A 23,177-nucleotide genomic window follows, 5' to 3' on the forward strand; every position below is an offset into this window, starting at 1 on the left:
ACATACCTCAGTCTGTTGTCATCCCTCCCAGAATATCCACACAGTTGAGGGCTCTCAGTGCAGGACAAGCACTGTTTGTGCCACCCGCAAAGCTCGGTGTCCCTCTGAAAGAGGGTGATCCTTTTGGAAAAGGTGCTTAACTATTTCAGGCATATCTCCTGTAGCACTAGTTACCAAAGCAAGAAGAGGCCAGCTGGATCAGATCACTGGTCCATCTAGTCCACCGCTCTGTGTCACATAATGGCTAACCAGTTTGCCTTGAGGACCAACACACAGGAATAGAGGCAAAGGTCTTCCCCAGATGTTTCCTCCTAGAATGCTATTTAGAGATTTACTGCCTCTGGTAGTGGAGGCTCCCTTTAGTCATCATAGCTAGTAGCCACTGATGGACCTATCCTCCATAAGAAGCAGCTTCTGGTTGCATATCACAAGTAGAATTCACAAGCCCTAAATCAAGTTCTTCCAAAGAACAGCTAAGAGTCACTGCACATATTATATTTTTAGGTGTATACCTAAAAAATATAGGTACAATATTTGGGGAGCCATAATTAACTGAAGCTCCTTGCTGAGTTTGGCAAACACCCCTTTGCCCCTGCATAATGTGTGATCTCTAGTGGTCTCTATGTGTAACATATTAATCTTGTGCAGTCTACTTAGGTTATCACAAAAGGGGGGAGATCTAAAATGAATGGGATACAGCAAATATCTCACAGGACTTGAAAACCACTTGGTGAGACAGTACACCACCTTCCCTCTTTCTTTGCTCCTATGACCCATAAGTCCTGAGCAGTTATTTCTTAGAGGAAAATACAATGGAGAGATATTTGGCCACAGTCAATGTTATATTTGGATCTCTATCCATCAGCAAAAAGGAGACTATTTTGTCTTTGTTATGGGGGCAGAAATTCTCATCAATATGGGGGTAATTCATTTATCTCGGTGGTGTTTAAAGAGGGGACATTCCATCATCTTATGAGATAATGTGTCAATTTTCTTTAAATTGCATAAGCAAAGTCAGAATATGGTAGATTTCTATATCTTCCATTTAATACTGCTGAGGGTGCAGCATTTAAACAGACAAGCATAAAGGCTCTTCAGAAGGAAGGGCCTGTCAGGTTGTAAAAATATAGTGGAATTATCAAAGGGGGAAGAATGCCAAACAACTGAATTGAACATACTCTCCGGGCACGAATTGTGGAACTATGGTGGTCTAATTCTTTTATGCATCTCTTAATAGTTAAACAAAGATTTCCTTTCCCCCTTATTTAGTAAGGTATCCTTAGACAAACAAAAAGTTGTAATTTATTGTCAATTTCTTGCATCCTACAGGTGCTGAAGTGATCTAGTTTTAGATCATAGAATCATAGAGTTGGAAGGGACCACCAGGGTCATCAAGTCCAACCCCCTGCACAATGCAGGAAATTCACAACTACCTCCCCCCTCCACACCCCTAGTGACCAGAAGATGGCCAAGATGCCCTCCCTCTCATCATCTGCCTAAGGTCACAAAATCAGCATTGCTGACAGATGGCCATCTAACCTCTTCTTAAAAACCTCCAGGGAAGGAGAGCTTACCACCTCCCGAGGAAGCCTGTTCCACTGAGGAACTGCTCTAACTGTTAGAAAATTCTTCCTAATGTCTAGACAGAAACTCTTTTGATTTAATTTGGTTCTGGTCCGACCTTCTTGGGCAACAGAAAACAACTCGGCACCATCCTCAATATGACAGCCCCTCAAGTACTTGAACATGGTTATCATATCCCCTCTCAGTCTTCTCCTCTTCAGGCTAAACATACCCAGCTCCTTCAACCTTTCCTCATAGGACTTGGTCTCCAGACCCCTCACCATCTTTGTTGCCCTCTTCTGGACAAGGTGAAAGCCGTCCTTCACCATCGCGAGTAACAGTACGCCACCACTAGTTCTGTTTGGAAGCTGTTCTCTAGGCTGTACCCATGGTGGTAAAGGTCTTTTAGGAGACAGGAGCCTGGGTACAGACCCTCAGGTTGGACTAAACCTCTGAGAACTGGTCTGTTGGAAGCAGTGGGTATCCTGAAAGAAGTGGGGAGTGGAAGAAGGCCGGAGACCAAAGTCGGCTGAATAACTGCCTCATTCTCCCCCAGTAAGAAGACTGTCTTACCACAGCACCCATAAACAATATATTTGAACTTTCCCCCTTCTCCTCCCCTCCGCTTCCAATTTTCCCTTTCTTTGAAAAAATGGTTTTGATGATACAGAGTTGAATCTCAGGAGGCACTGCTTAACCCATGCTCTATTAATTAAGACAGTTGAGAGTGTGATTTTTCTATCCTCCCAGGAGGAATACCAAGGGAAAGCACAACCCCACTGTGCTACAGGAAGCAGAGGGCTTGCCCCCAGCAGAAGAGTACATTGCTGACACCTACATGGCTTTTTGGCTGGAGGGGGGATTTGTAAGCTCAGGTAAGTGCTGCTCTCAGAGTCCAGTCGTCTTTTGTACTTCTGGCGACCCCCACGGACCCGATCCAGGCGGACCCCTGTAGGCAAAAGGAAAAGGAAACCCTAAGGATTTCACACTACTTTGTTGTTGTAATGGCTACAATTAGGGTAGATGGAGACATTGGTTTGCCATAACAAGAAAAATAAACAGGTAAGAACTCCAGTTTCTGACAGCATGGCCATGAAAATTTGTCAGTTGCATCTGTGAATATATTTATGTGCAAACAGAAATATACATGTAGACCACGTAACCCCAGCAGTTAAAGCACAGGAAAGAAGAAACAAAAGCTATCAGTTTGGACATAGCAGTCCTTCATAACATTGTGTTTTTGCAGCTATTGTTTAATGATTTCCTAACGAACATGAGATGAGCCCCGTGGCGCAGAGTGGTAAGCTGCAGTACTGAAGTCCAAGCTCTGCTCACGACCTGAGTTTGATCCCGACGGGAGTCAGTTGCAGGTAGCCGGCTCAAGGTTGACTCAGCCTTCCATCTTTCCAAGGTCGGTAAAATGAGTACCCAGCTGCTGGGGGTAAAGGGAAGATGACTGGGGAAAGCACTGGCAAACCACCCCGTAAACAAAGTCTGACTAGTAAACGTCGGGCTGTGACGTCACCCATGGGTCAGGAATGACCTGGTACTTGCACAGGGGACCTTTACTTTTACCTTTTTTAACAAACATGAGAGTACCCATACATAATGGCCTAATACCCAGATGTGCACCAGGCTGGCCTTCAGCAGTGTTGAACAACAGACAAGCGTCCTCTTGTATCCAACATTATTGGAACGACTGATCTCCCATGACTCTAAGGTCAACCAAACAGAATCCACTCTTGTTTTTTGACTGAGGGCTTCAGCTTCCATTGCTCCTGGAATTTCCCCCTCCCCAACAAGAAACTCTTGAGAAAACATTATTCATGCCCATGGAGGTATACCAAAGCCTCTCCAAAACAAATAGCGACATGCTCCAAATTTTTTGTCAGTTTATACTTTAAGAAGAGTGACTAAAGCAAGCAGATTACAACGTGTAGAGAAAACGTACTTCAGCTCTTTTCAATGAGTTAAATGCACATTGAAACAAAGGATTTACCATAATAAGACAGAAATTAAACTGAACAGGAATTGTAGTTGCAGTCCTGGAGCCCTGTGGTCACAAATCTTACAGCGGGGTGCTTAATTTCAGCATGCATAACTGAGGACTGGATCATGGCCCATGTCTTAAATGGAACATTTTGCATGGTACTTTGGCTTTAGGGGGGTGTTATTTGCCCTATTGTGGGGGCTGCATGTGTAGCACATCAGTCCATATGCAATCCCCCCCCCCAGTGGAGAAAACAACACCCCTGCAGCTGTTTCAGGTCATGAAAACAGCACAGGGGGAATCTTCTCCCCTTACAATGTGGTCCTGATTCTAATTGTACTGCTGTTCTAAAGTAACTGTTGGTATAACGACCTGCCTTTCCAAAGGGGAAGGGCAGTGGCAAGGACAAACCATAATTCAACGACAGAACATCTGCTTTGCACGCAGACGATCCCAGGTTCAATCCTTGGCATCTCCAGTTGACAAAGACCAGGCAGTAGGTGAGACACTGGAGGGTTGCTGCAATTTAGAGTAGACAATACTGATCATGGTAGACCAATGGTCTGACTCGGTATAAGGCAGCTTTATATGTTTAAACCAGTGAAGTAGGTACTGATTTACACCAGATGGTGGCCATTTGTTCCAAGAACTTGCAAGGACCGTCAAATCCACACTGGTCAAGATCTCAGTCAAATGTCATATTGTTGCCCATTATGACACATCCCAGGGTGTTATTTAGCAAATCTTTTATCCTAAATCCCAAATATGAACTCCCAGGGCATTCCGATGGAGCAAAAGGAAAACCGGGGGTTGGGGGGGAAGCATGGAAGAAGGTTTTGGTTTTGGTTTTTTTACCAAGGAGATTTGTGCACTGTCCTCAGATCTTGGCTGGGAAGGTGGGCCGCACAGGTTGCAGAGGTATTAGGCATCCTCAATCAGATTAGAGAGACACAAAGGACTTAAGTGCATTAAGCGAGATAAGCAAGAGAGAGAGAGAAGGAGATTTTACCCTCCATTCCTCTTTTCCTTGCTGAGTGGATAGGACTGTTCGTCCAAGGACTTTAGCTTGTTAATTTCAAGCAAGACTCTGTTCTCTTCCTCTCCCTGCATCCTGTATGACACTCCTTGAGGCAAGCACTTTAAAGAAGGTCACAGTTGTTGTTTCATGAAGCGCTGTCATCATCAGTGCCTGCGTTAAAGAGACAACGCGCAGACGGACCCACCTGAAGAACATCCCACCCAACTGTGCAGTTGCTAATTTTAGAGCAATCACTAGGTGCTATAGTAGCACTTCTCGTCATTTGCTATTTATATGCTTAATGACAGGACTTAAAAGAGACATCAAGGCATGATCTCTGTCCAAAAGCGTTTGCAATCCAAGTACAAATGACCAAATGTAGGATAGGGAACAACTTGGAATACATCCAGATAGCTGAGCAGTGACCTTCGGCTGACTCCTGAATAATTTCTTAAAGTGTTTCTTAAATATTGAAAAGCATCATAAGAGAGGATTGGGGAAATGTGTTTATAGGATAAGCTTTTAAGAAAAGGTGTACTCACACTCAAAAGGGGGCAGTGGAGAGGAAGGAGAGAGAAGACCCAATCACATTCAGTGCTTTCTTTATGGAGTTACCAAACTGTCTGGCATTTATCACAGCAATAAAGTGGTGCCCTTTATTCACCATGCAATATGCCCTGACCTGGATAGGGTTTTATTTATTGGGTTTTATTCCCCTCCTTTTTTTCTTCCAGACCTTCAAGGAATACCAGGGTTGTGACGCAGAGGCAGGCAATGGCAAACTACCTCTGAACGTTTCTTGCCTTGAAAACCCCACCAGAGGTCACCATAAGTCAGATGTGACTTGATGGGGGAGAAAAATGGTGTGTGTGGTTCTGTTTTCTCTCTGCTGCCCTTCCTCCAGGGCAAGAAAACAAAGCCAATAATAATAATAATAATAAAGTACAAACAAAAACATTGTTTTGATTTTTAAAGTTTTTAAAGAAACAAATCCACTATGTGTTTCGAGAATCTTCCTCATGGGAATTCAGGTACCAAACACATTGCTATGATGCTTTGGCCTTTGCCTTGTTGTCCAGTACTTGGCGTGGCTCTCTTTTCCTTAGTCTCCTCTAGGCACAAGCCTCACCTAACAGGGACAATGATCAATAATGCAAGAATAGTAGAGCCTCTAAAGTTTGGGAAACCTAATGCTGGGAAATCTATAGATTAATGGATACCTCTGAGGGCATGAGGAATGTAGCACTGTCGCTGCTCTTTCCATTAAAACATCAATTTCTGTATCTACACACAAAAATAAATGCATATTCACAAACACATCAATTTGTGCATGTGTTTATAGAAATCTATTTCCATTGCAACCACCATCTTGGTTAACAACTGCAAATATCTCTGTGTGAGAACGTAACATGCCGAGCGGGGGCTTGGAAGAATTAGGTAGGATTGGGCACTGGATATTTATTCACTGAACCACACGGCTTAAAAGACACATCAAGGAATTTATTTCCTGCTCTAAGGGATTAGTACTGAACCCAGATTCTATCATAGGCTGGCCAAATTACTAAGGGTGTTTTTGTTTTTATTTATTTTATTTGTTAGATTTTTATCTCTCACCTCCCCAGCCAAGGCCAAGCTAAGGACGGCTCACAGCCATCAATTATCATCTGCATTCAATTAATGGCTCTGTTTTCTTCTGTGCGTGCATGTAGCAAGAGTGAGAGGGATTGCATGACATATCACAGACAATTGTGTGGTGAAGGAGCACAATATACCCTGCATTCATTGGTACCCACAGTTTGTGCTGTGAAAACTTCCTTAAAACACTATAAATGGTTCTTCAGATGGTCCAGATAGAAATCTTGTGCTCTTCTACTTCCTAACCACTTCTCTGCCTTGGTGCCATGTTATACTTTTAGCCTGTATGCAGCCATGCAGTTAAGAAAACCTAAGAACCCTTTTTCTAAGGGGGGGTGATTTTCACTGATTACCCCTCTCATTGTAGCCCAATGATCCCTCTCAAAAAAATTTCCTGGAGTTCAGCAGACCCTCAGAAAAAAACACAGTGGCAGTCAGCAGTGGGAGGGGAGATTCGTAAAAATTGCTTCCCCTTCTTTAAAAAGCTTAAGAACTTTTAAGTTTTCTTAATATGGATGGATTCAGGTTGGGGTTTTTTTTAAAAAAAACAGAAATTTGTAATTCATTATTTATTTATTGAAATTTTTATGTAAGGAAACCCCAACAAAGATCAATACTGGGAAAGTGAACAAAACTGAAATTGAATTAAAGTGATATGTGTCTGGGCACACCTGAGAATATAATGGCTATCCTATGGTGAGTATCTCTATTCTGGTACTAAAGCTTAGAATCTGTAGCTTGGAGGAGAGTCTTCTTGGGAACCAGATCAGAGCTGTTCTCAGATGAAGTCACCGGGTTACATGTGCAGTGCAGTAAACAAACCTGTTTGTGGCCAGTAGTCCTGAAAATTCGTCTTTCTTTTGCTAGTGCTAACATTCCACGTTGCATGCTGACCTTGCCAGAAATAGCAGATATCGTACTACTCTCGTCATCTTTCTGTTTATTTTTCCCTGTAGAAACGTCATCTGGATGCAAATCCCAGTATGAAAAATAAAGTCGCATTCATCTCCAAGTCTGCCATTTCCTCCTCTCTCAAATAAGGCTGTCAGTTTTCTAAGCATCCTGTTGGTGCCACTCATGTTCCAAAAGTCCTTCAAAGAGGTCTGTGCCAGTACGGAGCCTCCGCAGTGCGAGAGCGCTTCTGCTGATCTGTTCAAAGCTCTCTGCATTTCTCCACTGTGGCCCTGCCAAGAGACATCTGTCCAACAAGTCTGAGATCAGATGTCCCCTCACTGGCTTGATAACATCAGCCTTCGGGAGGTTTTTCTTAATGGAAGTAAAATAATTCCAGCATTTTTTTTTTAAAATGCTGGATACAGGCCCAGTCTGTTGGAAGTAAAAATAGCCAAGTGCGCAGAGGAGGCAGTGCAAGCAATCAAGTTTCATTTCTTTTTCCTTTTCTGGAGACTAAAAATACCTTCAAAAACTCTGGGAAGCAAAGCCCTGGACAGCGGGGAATGCAGTGCAGGCCCGGTGTTGGCTGTCATACTGAATTTACTAGCCGTGCATCTTTTTTTAGTAGAATCCCTATGACAGGGTAGGACCCCTGACCTAACGTATGTGATCCCTGGGGCACTGTGCATCTTACATGTTTGAATTTGTAAGTGCATACATTGTTTACGTGTGCTTGCATGTCTGTGTTGAAGAGTTTAAGAGATCAATTTAAAGAGTTCATCATGCTTCTCCCGTCCACCCAACCTGTTAAAGCAGCACTGTTGCCTGCAGCTTATCCTGCATGTCTACATCCTTGTAATGAAAAAAGCAGTGGGTTGTTGTTTCCACTACAAAGACATAATCTGGCAGCTGCTTTCACATGCACTGAATAATCCACTTGCAATGCACTATAGCACAGGAAAATCAGGTTGCAAATGATTGCTATAGTGCACCGAGAGTGCCTTATCCAACGATGTGTGAAAGCAGCCACTAGTTTCACAGGTATGAAGCAGAGTCCAATTGCTCGGTAATGCTATCTTATGTCAAACCTACTGCTTGAATTTCCATCTTTTGCTGTTCCTCCAGTTGTGTGCACACACAAACAACATATGGGGGAGAATGTGTCAAAGTTTGCTGTCTGCAGCCAGCTGCATCGTTCTTTCTCGCCATAGGGCCAGCTCTGTGACACCTCCAAGGTCCCATTCTGCTCCTGCAATCAGAATCCTCAGCGCAATGCAGAGCTCTATGGAAGTGTTCTTCAGGAATTGGGCTGGCTATTTGTCATAATCATGCAAAAAGAGAAAGCAGACATGGGGTTCCAACTAGATCCCCTTCCCAAAATGGAGAGGCCATGACTCAATGACATTCTTCGCATAAACACTTGTGGCCTCAATCCCTAGCATCTCCAGCCTAAAGGGTCATAGGTGGCAGGTGCTGAGAAAGACCGCTCTCTGCCTGAGACTCTGAAAACCTGCTGCCAATCAAGGGAGAAAATAGTAACCACGGTGGGCCGACGGGCCGACTCAGTATAAGGCAGCTTGGACTGTCCATCATTTCTAGACTTGCCAATCTCCAGGTGGGGCCTGGAGATCTCCCAGAATTACAACTCAACGCCAGATAACAAAGATCAGTTCCCCTGGAGAAAATGCCTATTTGGAAGATGAACTCTATGGCATTACATCCCTGCTGAAGTCACTCCCCTCCCCAAACCCCTCCAACCCCAAATCTGCAGAAATTTTCAACCCACGTTTGGTAACCTTGTTTCCAGGATTCACAAACACTTCTTTCTGGAAATGCCCTAAAACACAGAGATATGGGAGAAGACACAGTGCAACAACTCCTATGCTCAACACCAAAGATATGGTCATAGGGGATCATTATGGTCAAATTTGCTTTTGAAACATACCAGTATCATTTTTTGAAATGCAGCTTGCTTTTAAAAACACATGTGCATTTTAGTGAAAGATCCCCCCTCCATTTGCTTTGTTCATGTCAATGCTTAGAAAAGTTATATTTCTGGCACGAGCTAGAGGCAGAATACTCTATAAATACAAAGCCATTAAACCCCATGCAGCAGCAACCTGATCAGGGCCGCCTTTTAATTTCCTGACATGAGCTGGCCACTAACCCAATTACCCAGAATCCCCGGAGGAGTCCTCATCCTTCCCAGGAAGCACAAAGGGAAAGTGCAAGCATATTGCATGGATGTCAGCAGAGCTTTCACTGAAATCAAATATCTTTCAGAAAATACATGGAATGGAAGCTGAGGGTGGAGGAAGGGGGCAAGTGGGTTGTCGGAAAATGCTGGGGGGAGTTCCAGAATATTTGTGCTCTGTTTGAAGACACTTAAAGAGAAAATGAGGGATTTTTTTAGTATTCAGGTGAATAATGTTTCAATTGCTAGGATCAGTTGGATCTGAGTGCTATCAAAGAGAACTGGGTCTAGATTACTGTGTTTGCAACCCCCAGCTGTAGGATAAGAGGCTCTAGGGATGCCACTTTTTTTCTAGCAGTGCTCTTCTGCCTTTAACAGCTACACAGCAGGCAGTGATTAACCAACAGAATGTCCTCCTGGCACGGAGATACACCTGCGCTTGTCAAAATTCTGTCTGTTAGGCAGGTGCTAAAGGCAGAAGAGGATGGTCATGAACAGGGCTTGGCAACCATAACGGTGGCATTCCCTTCTTATCACAAAAGGAAAATTGTAAGCAAGGTTGAAAAGAAGAAGCTTCTGTTAAGTCCTCATTCCTGCAGATGTGATTCATAATCTAAAGCCAATACAGTCTCTTGCAACAACGATGGAACAATACTGGAAGTCTATATTGCCTAATGTTGAAATCCATACACCTATCACCCCTTCATTTAAAAAATTGCTAAAATCAGGAATAGGTGTCACATTGTTCTCAGTCTCTCCCTTCTAATCAAAGCATGCAAAAAGTACCAGTCCAACACTGCTGATTTCTACAAACTCACATTCATAACTGTCAACTATTTCAAGCAATTAAGCTTTGTGGTTCATTACAGCAATGATGCAAAGACACAGCGTGTCAGCAGAGGCATCTCAGAGAGCAGATAAATGGCTGCAACATCTGTGTCTTTGGATCGGTTCACTTCTTGCTGTATAGAATAATCTGCCTGTCCCATTGTATCCACATTTTTCTTTCCTCCTCCATTTTCTCCTCAAAACCACCACCCTGTGAGGTAAGGTAAGGTGAAAGTGTATTACAGGCCCAAGGTCAACTGGTGAGCTTCCATGGAAGAGTAGGAATTCAAACTTGGGTCTACCAGATCCTGATGCAACACTCAAACTATACTACACTGGTTTTCTCAATACTTAGAAGTGAATGGCCATTGACTTCAAGAGGACTCCCCCCTCCCCGACCCCAGGAACTGTGGCCTTAGATGTTACACTAGGGTTGCCAGGTCCCTCTTTGCCACCGGCGGGAGGTTTTTGGGGCGGAGCATGAGGAGGGCGGGGTTTGGGGAGGGGAGGGACTTCAATGCCATAGAGTCCAATTGCCAAAGTGGCCATTTTCTCCAGGGGAACTGATCTCTATCGGCTGGAGATCAGTTGAAATAGCAGGAAATCTCCTGCTACTACCTGGAGGTTGGCAACCCTATGTTACACAGAAGCACCACAATTATTGTGAGACTTAGTATCCAGGAGGATATTGCTACCAGTGTCTCACAGATCACCCTGTTAACAAACTTTTATTCTTTGGCAAGCAACAAAGATCAGCTAGAAAGGTTAGAATGAAAAGCAAAGCAACAAGAAAATTTCAAAATGCATGACTATAAATGTGGCAGTGGGTGAGCCCTTGAGAAGAAAAAAAAAGCAGAGAATGGGGCTGGAGATCCTTGGGGTCAGAAGAATACTTGTAAGGGAGTGGGAGGAGAGCTAATGTAAGAACTCAAGACAGTAGAGACTTGGATATCCTTCAATGATTCATAGATGAAAAAAGGAATTACCTCTGGACACAAGTATGTATGTGGGGCCAAGGAAGGAAACAAGAGGGGAAGATCTGTAGGCAGAAACACATCAAACAGATAAAGGAGAAAGAGACTGAACATTTAAAGTAGAATATCTTTCTCTCATTAGGAATTCTTAAAATTAAGAACATAAGAAGCACCATGCTGGATCAGACCAGTGCTCCATCTAGTCCACCATTCTGTATCACACAGTGGCCAGCCAATTTCCCTGGAGGACCAACCAACAGGGCATAGAGGCCAAGGACTTCCCCGATGTTGCCTCTCAGTGCTGGTATTCAGTGGTTTATTGCCCCAGAATGTGAAGGTTCCCTTTAGCCACCATGGCTAGTAGCCACTGATGAATCCATCCATGAACCTCTCCAGTTCCCTTTATAAAGCCATCCATGCACTATGCCTCTGAACATGCTCAGGCTGCCCTTCCTCTAGAATATTAATGGACATCTGCCGCCTGCCCCTTCTTCATACAATGTTCAGGAGCAGCACTTATAAGGCAGCTATATATCTCCCATACAGATACGCTCCACCTCTGCCCCATCTCTCCAGACCACATATTCTCTCCATTCCATGCAAATGTTCACTTCTTGTTTTTCTCTTCAATATTCCAGAAGATCATCACCCCAAAAAATGTTCTTGTTCAGAGCTCCCAACACATGTACACATTTTTGTACAGTACAGGCTGAGTATCCCTTATCCAAAATAATTGTGACCAGAAGTGATTCAGATGTCAGATTTTTTCGGATTTTGGAATATTTGCATATACATAATGAGATATCTTGGGGATGGGACCCAAGTCTAAACACAAAATTCATTTATTTTTTTATATACACCTTATACACATACCCTGAAGGTAATTTTATACAATATTTTTAGTACTTTTGTGCATGTGGGGCGTGGGGAATCTGCCATTGGCATGACCGGCCTGAACGTGTACCATTTTATTACCCTTTATGGGCGCTCAAAAAGTTTTGGATTTTGGATAATTTTGGATATTAGATTTTCGGATAAGGGATAGTCAACCTGTATACACAGAATTAAGGAACAGATTGCTTCCGAGCACATGTCAAGCCCAGGAATTTGTTTGCAGTAGCAGAACTTAGCAACAATGCTTCAGCACCATAAGAAATCCACTCCTGGTCCCCCCCCCCCTTTTCCTACATGCCATTTTCCCCCTCCATCCCAGTTTATGAAGGATTAAAAAATTTACAATACTTTCCTCCTTCCTGACTGTTGTTGTGCAATTAGGAAAGGTATGAGAGAATGAGTGGAACACAGTGCCAGTTGCAAAGGCTAGGATTTAGACAAGGGTAGAGGTGGTAAACAGCTTGGCACATAAAGGAGAAAGAAAAGGGAACCCAAAATGAGCACTTGGACAGAAAAGCTGGAAATGGTGCTGCTGCCAGGCTCCCATTCGGCCAACAATCAGTTGTGCAGAACTGGCTGAACTGAAGAGATGAGGAAAAGTCAGTCAGAAAACCAACAAAGTAGTCAGGGATCAGCTGATCTAGTACAATTAACATTCTGCCCACCCTCACCTTCCATTATCTCCCTGTGTCTGTGTAGAAGCAAGATCTAGAAAGGGGGTGCTCTCGGGCTGTGAGGAAACAGATGTAGGAAGGGCTTGGGTGCTGTGTGAGAACGGTAGGTAAACCAAAGTAAGAGGTAACCACGGGCACAGCAGGCAGCATTGTTTAACAAGGCAATACCTTCTAGCAAAAATAAGAATACAAGACATCTGAGCCACTGCTTATTTCCTCTATCTACCTTCTCGCATGCCTTGACCTTGGCAAAATAGGGTGCTCTGATATTCTGCTGATTAATATGGTTGAGACAGATCACACTGGGCAGGGAGGAATCTAAGGATATGAGAAAATGCACTGGGATAAAAATACACTTATATTCCCACAATATGGCACTTCTAACAATACTGCAGAAAGGGCTTGCATAGATAACAAAATAAATCCAAGCCTGCTCTTGGCAAGCCCTGGATGTTGTGAATTAGAATGTTTTAGTTGATGACAATCCCTCCTTTGCTTCTACCACAGTGTGTTCTGCATTCCTTGAAGGCGGCTTCTTCTTCTTCCTTTTTTTGTATGGGGTTCCTCTGGGGTCATGCTATTTTTTAAATATGTGGATCTTGCCAAAGTTTTTACCTTAAACAAAATGTTGTCTCTGATCTTTGTCCTAAATATGAGATGCTTCTAAAGACAACACAGAGTCTTCCCCTCCTCCAGCCCTCCACCACCTAATTCTACATTTTTTCCAGGAAAGTTGTCAGTTCCCCCAGTTCTAGAAATGCAATAAATGTTGACAAAGGAGGGAATGTCTTGCAGCACCTTAAAGACTACCAGACAATTTTAAAGCACACATTTGCTAGCTTAAACTTCCATAGGAACCGGGCCCACTCCATCAGATACATGGAGCGTGTCTTCACCTGGAGATCCAATGAAGTGACCAGAAGGAGCAGAGAAGCCTCTGCCAATGTTCTAAATAAGCTCCTCCCCTATCAGTGATGAGGGTCGGAGGACCGAAGATGGGTAGGGCCAGTCTTAATAGCCTTGAAGGGGATATAGGAGCCTCACAGAGCCAGGGAGAGGAGCTTTGGAGTTTCACACTCTACAAGCCAAAGTGCAGCCAGGCTGCTCCAAGGGCAGGAAACACGGTGCTCCCTTTCAATTTTGTTTTCTACCCTTCTGCATATATGTAGCCACAAAATTACATTTGGGGAAGGTGTTTCACTACTAGGGTTGCCAACTGCCAGGTAGTAGCAGATCCCCTGCTAATTCAACTGATCTCCAGCCGATAGAGGTCATATCACTTGGAGAAAAATGGCTGCTTTGTCAATTGAACTCTATGGCATTGAAGTCCCTCCCCAAACCCCACCCTCTTCAGGCTCCGCCCCCAAAATCTCCCGCCGATTGAGAAGAGGGACCTGGCAACCATATTCACTACATATATTTGCACATGCTTCGTCAAAGGTTCTGGCAGACTCAACATGACACAAAATTCTCCCTTTAGAATTGCTGATGGTGGCTCTCCTTACTGAATTTCAGAAGACATTGAAAATGTGAGGCTTAGGGAAAATTATAAGAGTTCCAATTTCAAAACTGTAAATGACTGGCTGGGTTTAGCCTTGGTGCAAGGCCAAAAGTGTAATGAGCTACAGCTGGACAGAGACAAACGGGTGGGGGAGTCTAAGCTGTTTTAAGAACAAAGCAGTTTTATGGTCGACCTCATGACATGGATCCATGAGGTGGTATAAACACCTACTCAAAAAGGAAGGAAAAGCCAAATTCCCTTGGCCCCCCTTTACTCACAAAGTTATCAAAAGTTTCAACTACTTCAGAAGTTCTTTTGTGAACTTGGCATTTCTGGCAGCATCTCTTTGCTGTCTGCTTTCCCCCTCTCTAATAAGTTTCTCATAGGTCCTTGCGACCAGGTTTCCCCATGCAGCCCTTCTCAAGGAAAAGCTTTCCCTGAATATAGTCAGCATCTTGCAGCATCTCACATGTTAATTGTCACCTGCCCGTTACACATTATGTGGCACCACTCTGCCTGCGCTTGCTAACTGCTCAAACTATTGGGGCTGCTAAAATATTTTCACAGTTTCCTTTGCATTGGCTACTGCAGAGAAAACAGACAAAACAGTACTTTTCTGCATTGCTCTGTAAGGTCATAATTACAGCAACCTGATCTCAGTCAATGCCTTGTCCGAAATATGCAGAAACTGAGCCTTATCCAAAAAATTTACATTTAAAATGTGATCTCACATATTGTAGTTACCTGTCAGTCTTGCTCTTGACATTTCTTGACGGATAAAATGCTACTAAAATATGAAAAGGCTAAACTATTGTATTCCTTCCCAACATGCAAACGTTTCAATACTGTAGAAGGACAAATTCTCCTGGCCAAATTATAGAACAAAAACCTTTCCTTCTGAGTGAATTTAGTTTCAGAATTCTGAGAGCTACACATTCTCTAAATCTGATAGTAGAGTCCTTCCTGGACTGTACCATTTCAGTTTTCAAGGATGGGCTGTCACATTTCAAAAACTCCCCATTTTAAAAAAACCCTGTTTGAATATATATTAATAAAACAGCGCATCAAGATTCTGGATTCCAGGGGGGGAAGTACTCTACCACATGACATGAATGAAGATGCAGATCTGTGCTTAGAAGCAAGACTTCTTGATAAAGAATTTAAAACAAAAAACAAACAAACTTTGGTACCAACAGTGGTGTCATTATACCATAAAGGAAAAAAAATGGATGCCATTTGTTCTGGGCCTCTGAACCATCCCTTTATGACAAGGGTGACAGCTGGCATAGAACTGGTATGATGCAACCTAAAATGGCCACTGCACACAGAAGTATCAATCTTCTTATGTGAGATGAGCTTTCATACTCTGAGTCCACTCACTTCTTGACCTCTTTCCTACGGTGTCAATGAAAAGCAACCTGTAATAAATCCTTGTTAGAAAAAAAGGTTACTTCCAGTATGCAATGCATTGAATACATTTGCATGGGTAGTTTTCCATACTGTGTTCTATCCACATGTTGTAGTTTATCTCAGTGAGTTTCCACTCTGCAGTGTCACGGTAGAAGAAACTGAGATGGCCCAGTAGAGCACATGCATTCCCTTAGTTGCTCTACATTGATTAGGGCTCTCTTAAGCAAAGTGGCAAGGATATCTGAGAAACCTATTGATTGCTTGCTCTGCTCCCTTCCTGCCTGTTTTTCATTCACTTTCTGCATTGCCATAACAAAAACCCCACTGCTGTGTGCTTCACACAGATAGTCTTTCATAGCCTTAAAGTATCCCTTTGGAGCCTCACTTTTTCCCTTCAATTCACCTGATGCATAAGCGCTAAGTGTCCTTATTTACCAAGGACAGTCCCTATTATCTGAGATGTCGCTGGTAAATCATGATCCCTATTTTGCTTTTCATGAGGTCTTGGGGACACTTTTTAAAATAGCAAAGTACAGGTGTATTAGATTTTTTTCTTCCCTAACCTCTCCACTTTGCCCATCCAAACAGTAAATATTGCTGGATGTGTTTGAATTGCTCCTGTTTTATAGTTTGTTCAAGCATAATAGCAAACCATCATTTGTTGTTCTGAGAATAAGTCTCAGTCACACTCACTCCTCCATCTTCTGTTCACACACAGCCAGATAACTAGTTATTTCAGGGTTTGCAGTAAACCATAGCTTGTCATTACAGCTAAACCAGTAAACTATGGCTGGTGCTTGCCCCACAAACTAGGATTCCAAACTATGATTGGCTCCTAGCTTGAAAACCTGGTTTGTAGGCAAAGCATAAAATGTACTTATGTGGCACAATAAGCAATAATTTAAACCTCTGAAACTCGGTGCTAGGAGGAAACATCAAGGGATGGCCTTGGCCTCTGTGCCCTGTTTTTTGGCCATCATCTACTATTGGTTGGCTGATGTGTAACAGGATGCTGGGTTAAACGGACCACTGGTCTGATCCAGTAGGGCTGTTCTAACCAAAGCCCCAAGAATAGCTAATTAGCTGGCCACGCGTGAGGAAAGGAGGGAGCACAGAAGCCCAAAGATCTCCCAGGCTTGTTCACATAATGGCAAGCCAAAGTTTGCCTTTCAATACACTGCCTTTCTCCCCAACAGGGATCCAAAGGACCCATAATTCCCCATCACCTCCATTTTACTCTCACAGCAACCCTGAGGGATAAGGTTCACTAAGGTTCGTTATTAATGAACCCAGCCCCTCTCAAACTGCCCTTACAATCCGTTTGAGAAGCCAGTTGCTAACGGATATTTTGTGTCATTTCAGACACAACTGTTTTGCCTCCTGGCTGCTAACAGATTTTTTTTTTTACCTTTTCAGACAAAGGCGCTTGTGTTCCATTGGCTTCCTGGGGTTCAGCAGTTTTTTTATGAATACTGCTTTCTTGTTTTCAGTTCTTCCTTGCACTTCTGAATCGCTGCAGTGTGCTGTTCAAAATGCCTGGAGCGCTTCCAAAAGGACCATTTTCTCCCCACCTTTTTTCACAATGCATTCTCTTTTGGCTTTTTTGAAACGTTCTAAGATTAGTGCTATAGCACCATAGCAATCCAATGCATCTGAATGTTGGTGATATAACTATTCAGTTCTATATCACCAGCATTCAGATGCATTGGATTGCTATGGTGCTATAGCACTAATCTTAGATTTAAAAAAAAAAAAGCCGAAAAAGAACATGCCACAAAAAGGTGGGGGAGGGAGTGCAGCACTGTTTGAAAGGGCCAGAGTGCTTCTGCAATTAACAGATTGCAATCAGCTGTATGAAATGCCTGTTCCTGTATCACTTTACTTAGAATCAGGCCAACAACAGATAACATCTGGGTTAGAATGGTAATCTGAAAGGGGCCTCTATGCCTGGCTCAAGATCACCCAGAAACCATCTATGGCAGAGTGAAGATTTGAACCTAGGTCTCCCTTATCCTAGTCTGATGTCTAACCACTACACCACAATTATGCATGAACTTTACCTATAAGAACATGATTTGTGTTGTGAGATCCAGTCTATTAAACATTAATTTTTAAAGGAAATTTGTTATGCTTCATTATTAATGAACCCAGCTGCAGAAACCAGTGCAGGAAAGATTATTACAGGGTAAATGAATGTGTAACCCTCTAAGTCAATGGTGGCTAACCTTTATGACAAGTATAAATCCACATGTACAGTGCATATGGATTGCATGGTGGGGAGGGTTGCCTCTAACCTACCGTGCCCAGGAGGAGGCATCTGTCCTACACTGGGCGGGTAGGCAGGAATCTAGTCTAAGTTTATACCACAGCCAATCCCATGGGATCTCTGTTGTCGCTCCAAGTGTGCCACAAATTCCAAGTAATGTGCCAATAGTGGCATTCAAGCTACAGGTTAGGAATGAACTAAAATATTTATTTGGGCTCAAGAAAGAAGTTGAGGGGATACTGACCAAAATCTTGGGGGAGGGGGATGAAGTTGTGGAGGGAAATGAGAAAGAATTTTGAGCTATCAGGAGGGAAGAGGTGTGAATGGAGAACAAAAAACAATTAGAGAGGAGTTCTGAGCAGAAGAGGCAAAGAAGAAAAAGAAGAGTTGGTTTTTATATGCTGACTTTCTCTACCACTTAAGGGAGACTCAAACCGGCTTACAATCACCTCCCCACAACAGACACCCTGTGAGGTAGGTGGGGCTGAGAGAGCTCTAACAGAGCTGTAACTTGCTCAAGGACACCCAGCTGGCTTTGTATGTAGGAGTGGGGAAACAAATCCAGTTCACCAGATTAGCCTCCACCACTCATGTGGAGGAGTGGGGACTCAAACCCGGTTCTACAGATCAGACTCCACCGCTCCAAACCACTGCTCTTAACCACTATACAACTACACCATGGTGGCCTTCTAATTGCTTACCTGTGTCCAGTTTATGACCTGTGTCCAGTTTATGACACACAGCAATTCAGCATCCTAGCCAGGAAGTGACAAAGGGTTGGTTTGTCTCTTCAAGCAAGAGGGATAAGATTGCCACAGTAACTGGGACAGCAGGTATTGAAGGAGGATTCCTATTACACCTTGAAACATAGCTATAGGCAAAGACAGACATTCTCAAGTGTGGTGGAAACAATTTATTTTCAGGGCAGTGTGCTCAAAACACTTCCACCACATTTGGAATGTACGTCAGTGTTTTTCCTATATTAGTGGGCTCCATCTCTTAATCGACCAAATGACCCTGTAGTCAAACTCTATTGTTTACCATAATTCTATCACTTTCCCCCTCTTTTTCCTTCCATTATTTTCATTTGTTTAAAGTTAAACAGACTTTGCATTTTCAATCCTGTGTAATATGTTTGTGGGATAAAATCACAAAGAAAGATCTTTGGGGGTATGCATAGATCGTGTCCCCACCCTGGACCTAGTTTTGGCTGGGGAGGGCGAGCTAGAAATATAATAATAAATAATATAATAAATAAATAATAAATATAAAACATCATCATCAGTGGTTCTGAGAACTATGCTCCCAGCATTCATTATCTTCCCTGTTCTCATGCCCATTGCCATCTGTCGGCTGTGAGACACAGAGGATGGCAGGGCCAGCCCATCCATTAGGTACACCTAGGTGGCTGCCTAGAGCACTGCTTCAGTTTCCCCCTTCCTCCATTGGGGGTGCAGGCCCCTTTTCTTCTTTCCTCCTCCCTCTGTTGGGAGGGTGGGGCCAAAGGTGGGCCAGAGGGCCCTTTTGCAGGGCTGTTTCTCCCCCACCCCAATTTGCCCTGGCTGGGAGGTGTGGCACCACGGGAAGCCACATCCTTGGCCCCAGTGGGGGAGATGCAGCAGCTTTCACATGGTGTGCGGGAATGTGTGTGCAAACTCATTTGCCTAGGATGCCAAAAATCCTTGAGCTGACCCTCAAGCTGGTTTTTCCTCCTAGATCCAGACTCTAAGGCAACAGCAATTCCCTGTTTCTTGCTCTCCCAAGTAGCAGCAAATTGAATAGCAAGAGGAAGAGACTGGCACTTGCACACATGCCAAATAATGGACTTTCAATCCACTTCGCAAGTGGATTTTGCCATTTCACACCGTAAAACCCAGCTGCAATGTGCATTGAAAGTGCATTATTTGGCATGTGTGAAAACGCCTGGTATAGAGAACTGCATTTCCTTCCAAGCCCAGGTCTATCCACTGTGTATGTGTGAGTGGGTGTGCATATGTACTCACAGAACAATGTGTGAAGATGGCCTCTCCCAAAGGTCCCTATGTGAACACAATATTTGCCAGCTAGTTCTCCCCCCACAGAAACCAGTGGGCTGGAGGAACTGCTTTCTAATTCAGGAATTGCTAGCATCATCTTCCTCACCCATGCCACCTCATCTGGGTTCTCTTCACATTGTACTCTCCCATAGCCCAGGTTAATGGGAGTTACATAACGAATAGCAATTGATAATAAAGACTGTATGTGTATGATTTACTTTTACAGAAAGAAGCCCTGGAGAACACCATTGGCCCAAATGCAGTCAAGGGGTCTTTATTATCATGCGTTCCATTTTTGGCCATTGCTCTAACTTCCCAGTCTTTGGAGATAGTGTGGGCACCATACACACCTTGAAAGCAACAAGAAAAGGAAATTCAGTGGGATGACAGGAGATGGTTATATGATATGATTCTGTAAACCAAGTAGCCGCTTGAAAATCAAGATTTCCTTCTTAGCAATGAATATGCAGAGGTGCTTCTCAAAAGCAAGCTCTTCATTTGGAACTTCTGAAACTGACCTGGATATAGAAACAGAAAATGTGCAAGTGCAAACAATTCTGCACTGACTAGGAGATGGAGTGGATGAGCCAACAGAAATCACAGGAACCAGCAGTAGGCAAAACCAGCGACCCCTTTATAAGTGAAAATCCCCAGCCAATTCTGCACTTCTGTGCAGAAAGTCAATTATAGATTTGTTCTTCAAAGGAACTGCTGACTCCTTGGAGAGCAAACACTATAAAACTATTTTTTTCTTCACTTTTCTAGATTTCATTATTTTTGTGTGCAACCATATTGATTTAATTCACATTATTATTAAATTATTACATCTAGTAGACTTCCTAGCAGTAACAACAATGTACAACTAAAGTACAGGTAAAGGTCCCCTGTGCAAGCACCAGGTCATTCCTGACCCATGGGGTGATGTCACATCCCAACGTTTACTAGGCAGAATTTGTTTGCGGAGAGGTTTGCCAGTGCCTTCCCCAGTTATCTTCCCTTTACCCCCAACAAGCTGGGTACTCATTTTACCAACCTTGGAAAGATAGAAGTCTGAGTCAACCTTGAGCCGGCTACCTGAAACCAACTTCTGTTACGATCGAACTCAGGTCGTGAGCAGAGCTTGGACTGCAGTACTGCAGCTTACCACTCTGCACCACGGGGCTCTCTACATGTACAACTATGTGGGTATTTTTGTAGATTACCATTAACTAAATGTTCTGGCGCATGCATTGCTGCTGCCGAAATCAGCAACCCCATCTCCACCTCCCTCCTATGAGTCTGATAGTTCATAATATGTGATGTGATGACAACATGCTGCACATTTTCCGTCTCTAATATACTGGCTGCCACTTGGGAGGAGGGGCAGGGAAGCTCCCAGCATGATGACTCTGTGCAACACATTTTTCTGTCACTGGCCATTACTCAGGGGGAGAGGTGGAAGAGACATGGCCTGTTGGACATGTGCTACAACTTCTAGCTCATGACACAGCCTCAGAAACCAGCATAGTGCCTTCATTACTGCAGAGGGGGTGGGAAACAATAAATATCAGGAGACCTGGCAAGAGGCATGCATTTAATTACTAACTGTCTTCTGCCATTCTGGCACATGCAATCGCAATGACTGATACACAGAACAGTTTAAATTTGGGACATTCTGAAGTAGAGGTGTGCATTCTGATATTTCCAAGCCAAAAGTATTCCCAACATTTCCTGTTTCAGTTTGGCTCGGGAATATCCAAAATAGAACAACTCCCAAAATTGTCACAACTACAAAATTCACTCCCTACTGGTCTTTAGTAGGCAGAGGGAGATTAGATTCCCTGAAATTTTGGTGCTGTTTAGTTAAACGATAGCAGCTCTGGAAATCCAAATTTATTCCCCTGTAGGAAATGATGGGCTCAATATTCCCGAACCACAAAAATGTACCCAAAATGTTCTCAATATACCCAAAATTTTAGAAAAATGGTGATCTCTTTCTGAAATTGCAAAACAAAATGATGATTTTTGAAGTGCACACCCTTATTCTGAAACCGGCAGCAAAATCTGCATTGAATCAAGGTATGAAGAACTGAGATAAATGTGTGATATACAGGGAAAAGAGGAAATAAGAGTAAGTAATATAAAAGAATCTAAGGGATCGAGAGAGATTCCGTACTTTCTACCCCTGGTCTGCAAAGGACAACACATCAGTAGGCAACTGTTCCACCTTCAAATCAGGCAACTATCTTTCACTGGATGCATCATCAGCCTAATCTAAAGCAAGGTCATGTGGGTCACAGGGCTGACCTCCCTAAGGTCAGGAGAAGAGCTGCGGCTGAGAAAGAGAGATTTAACCTCAGATATGATCTGTCAATCAAAGGGCAAAACAGGCTTTAGAATCCACATGACAAACAGCCCTAGCTTGCAGCACCTCAAAAGAAAAACACTGTGCAAGGCTTCCAATTCATTTCTGGCTCTCACAGTGGTAGTATGCTTGCTTTGGTTGAAATGTACGGGGCTGGAGTGCTCTATAGCTGATAGTTTTTCTTTTGAGTGGGTTAGGCTGAGGCAGCTGTGCTTTCCCAAGCACACTGATGCAGAAAGTTACAACTGCTACCTTTACTCCCTACCCACCCATCCCGTTTCTTCCATTCTGGAGGGAACCTGAGGAAATGAAGCTTTGAAGCCAATCCATAAGAATGTGTTTAATTGCCATCGAATTCCCAATGGGACACATTGAATGGATGAGGGAAAGGGAGGGGAAGCCAAAGCATGAGGGACGAGCCAAGCCCTGTTTGGACAATACAGAACAGGTGAATATGCTGAGTGAGACAGCAAGCTGAGCACCTACCCAGAGAAAAAGGTCTCTTTCCAACCAGAGATTTATCTGACCTCAGAACAAATGGACTGTTATCAAACTTTCTTTCACTTGTAACAAGGCGACGGCAATGTAACACACTTCTGTAAACAACCCACACAATGTTCAGTGCGCAGTTCTGAATCACCTTGTCTTATGTATGTGGGAACACAGAACCTGTAGTATATTCTTTATAAAAGTGTTTATAAAAATAAATGTTCAGAATATGGGGAGGGAAATGTAGGATTCTTCAACCACTTCCACCCCATTTTAAAGCAAGTGGCTACAAGAAACAATGCAAATTTCTTTCCAGTACAGAAATAATCTATATGTAGGAAAAGGCATGTACACACATGGAAAAAATGAGTTTTTCTGTTATTAGATATATCAAGAAGACTCTATGCATCAGCTTTCTAACATGCATCACTGCACCGAAACATTTATACATTCTTCAAATCACAACA

At 43.3% G+C, this 23,177-nt stretch overlaps 1 protein-coding gene across 4 annotated transcripts in view; it reads right to left on the reverse strand.

Moving 5' to 3' along the window:
• Positions 1-23,177, reverse strand: part of ESRRB (estrogen related receptor beta) — a 194,117-nt gene that overhangs the window by 19,661 nt on the left and 151,279 nt on the right. For all 4 annotated transcript variants that reach the window (XM_056850858.1, XM_056850856.1, XM_056850855.1 and 1 more), the window contains one exon: positions 2,402-2,512. In XM_056850858.1, the coding sequence (XP_056706836.1) occupies positions 2,402-2,512 (111 nt within the window). The remainder of the gene's footprint in view (positions 1-2,401; positions 2,513-23,177) is intronic.

Source organism: Euleptes europaea, chromosome 6 (genome assembly GCF_029931775.1).
Source record: "Euleptes europaea isolate rEulEur1 chromosome 6, rEulEur1.hap1, whole genome shotgun sequence".
In the NCBI taxonomy this organism is placed as follows: domain Eukaryota; kingdom Metazoa; phylum Chordata; class Lepidosauria; order Squamata; family Sphaerodactylidae; genus Euleptes; species Euleptes europaea.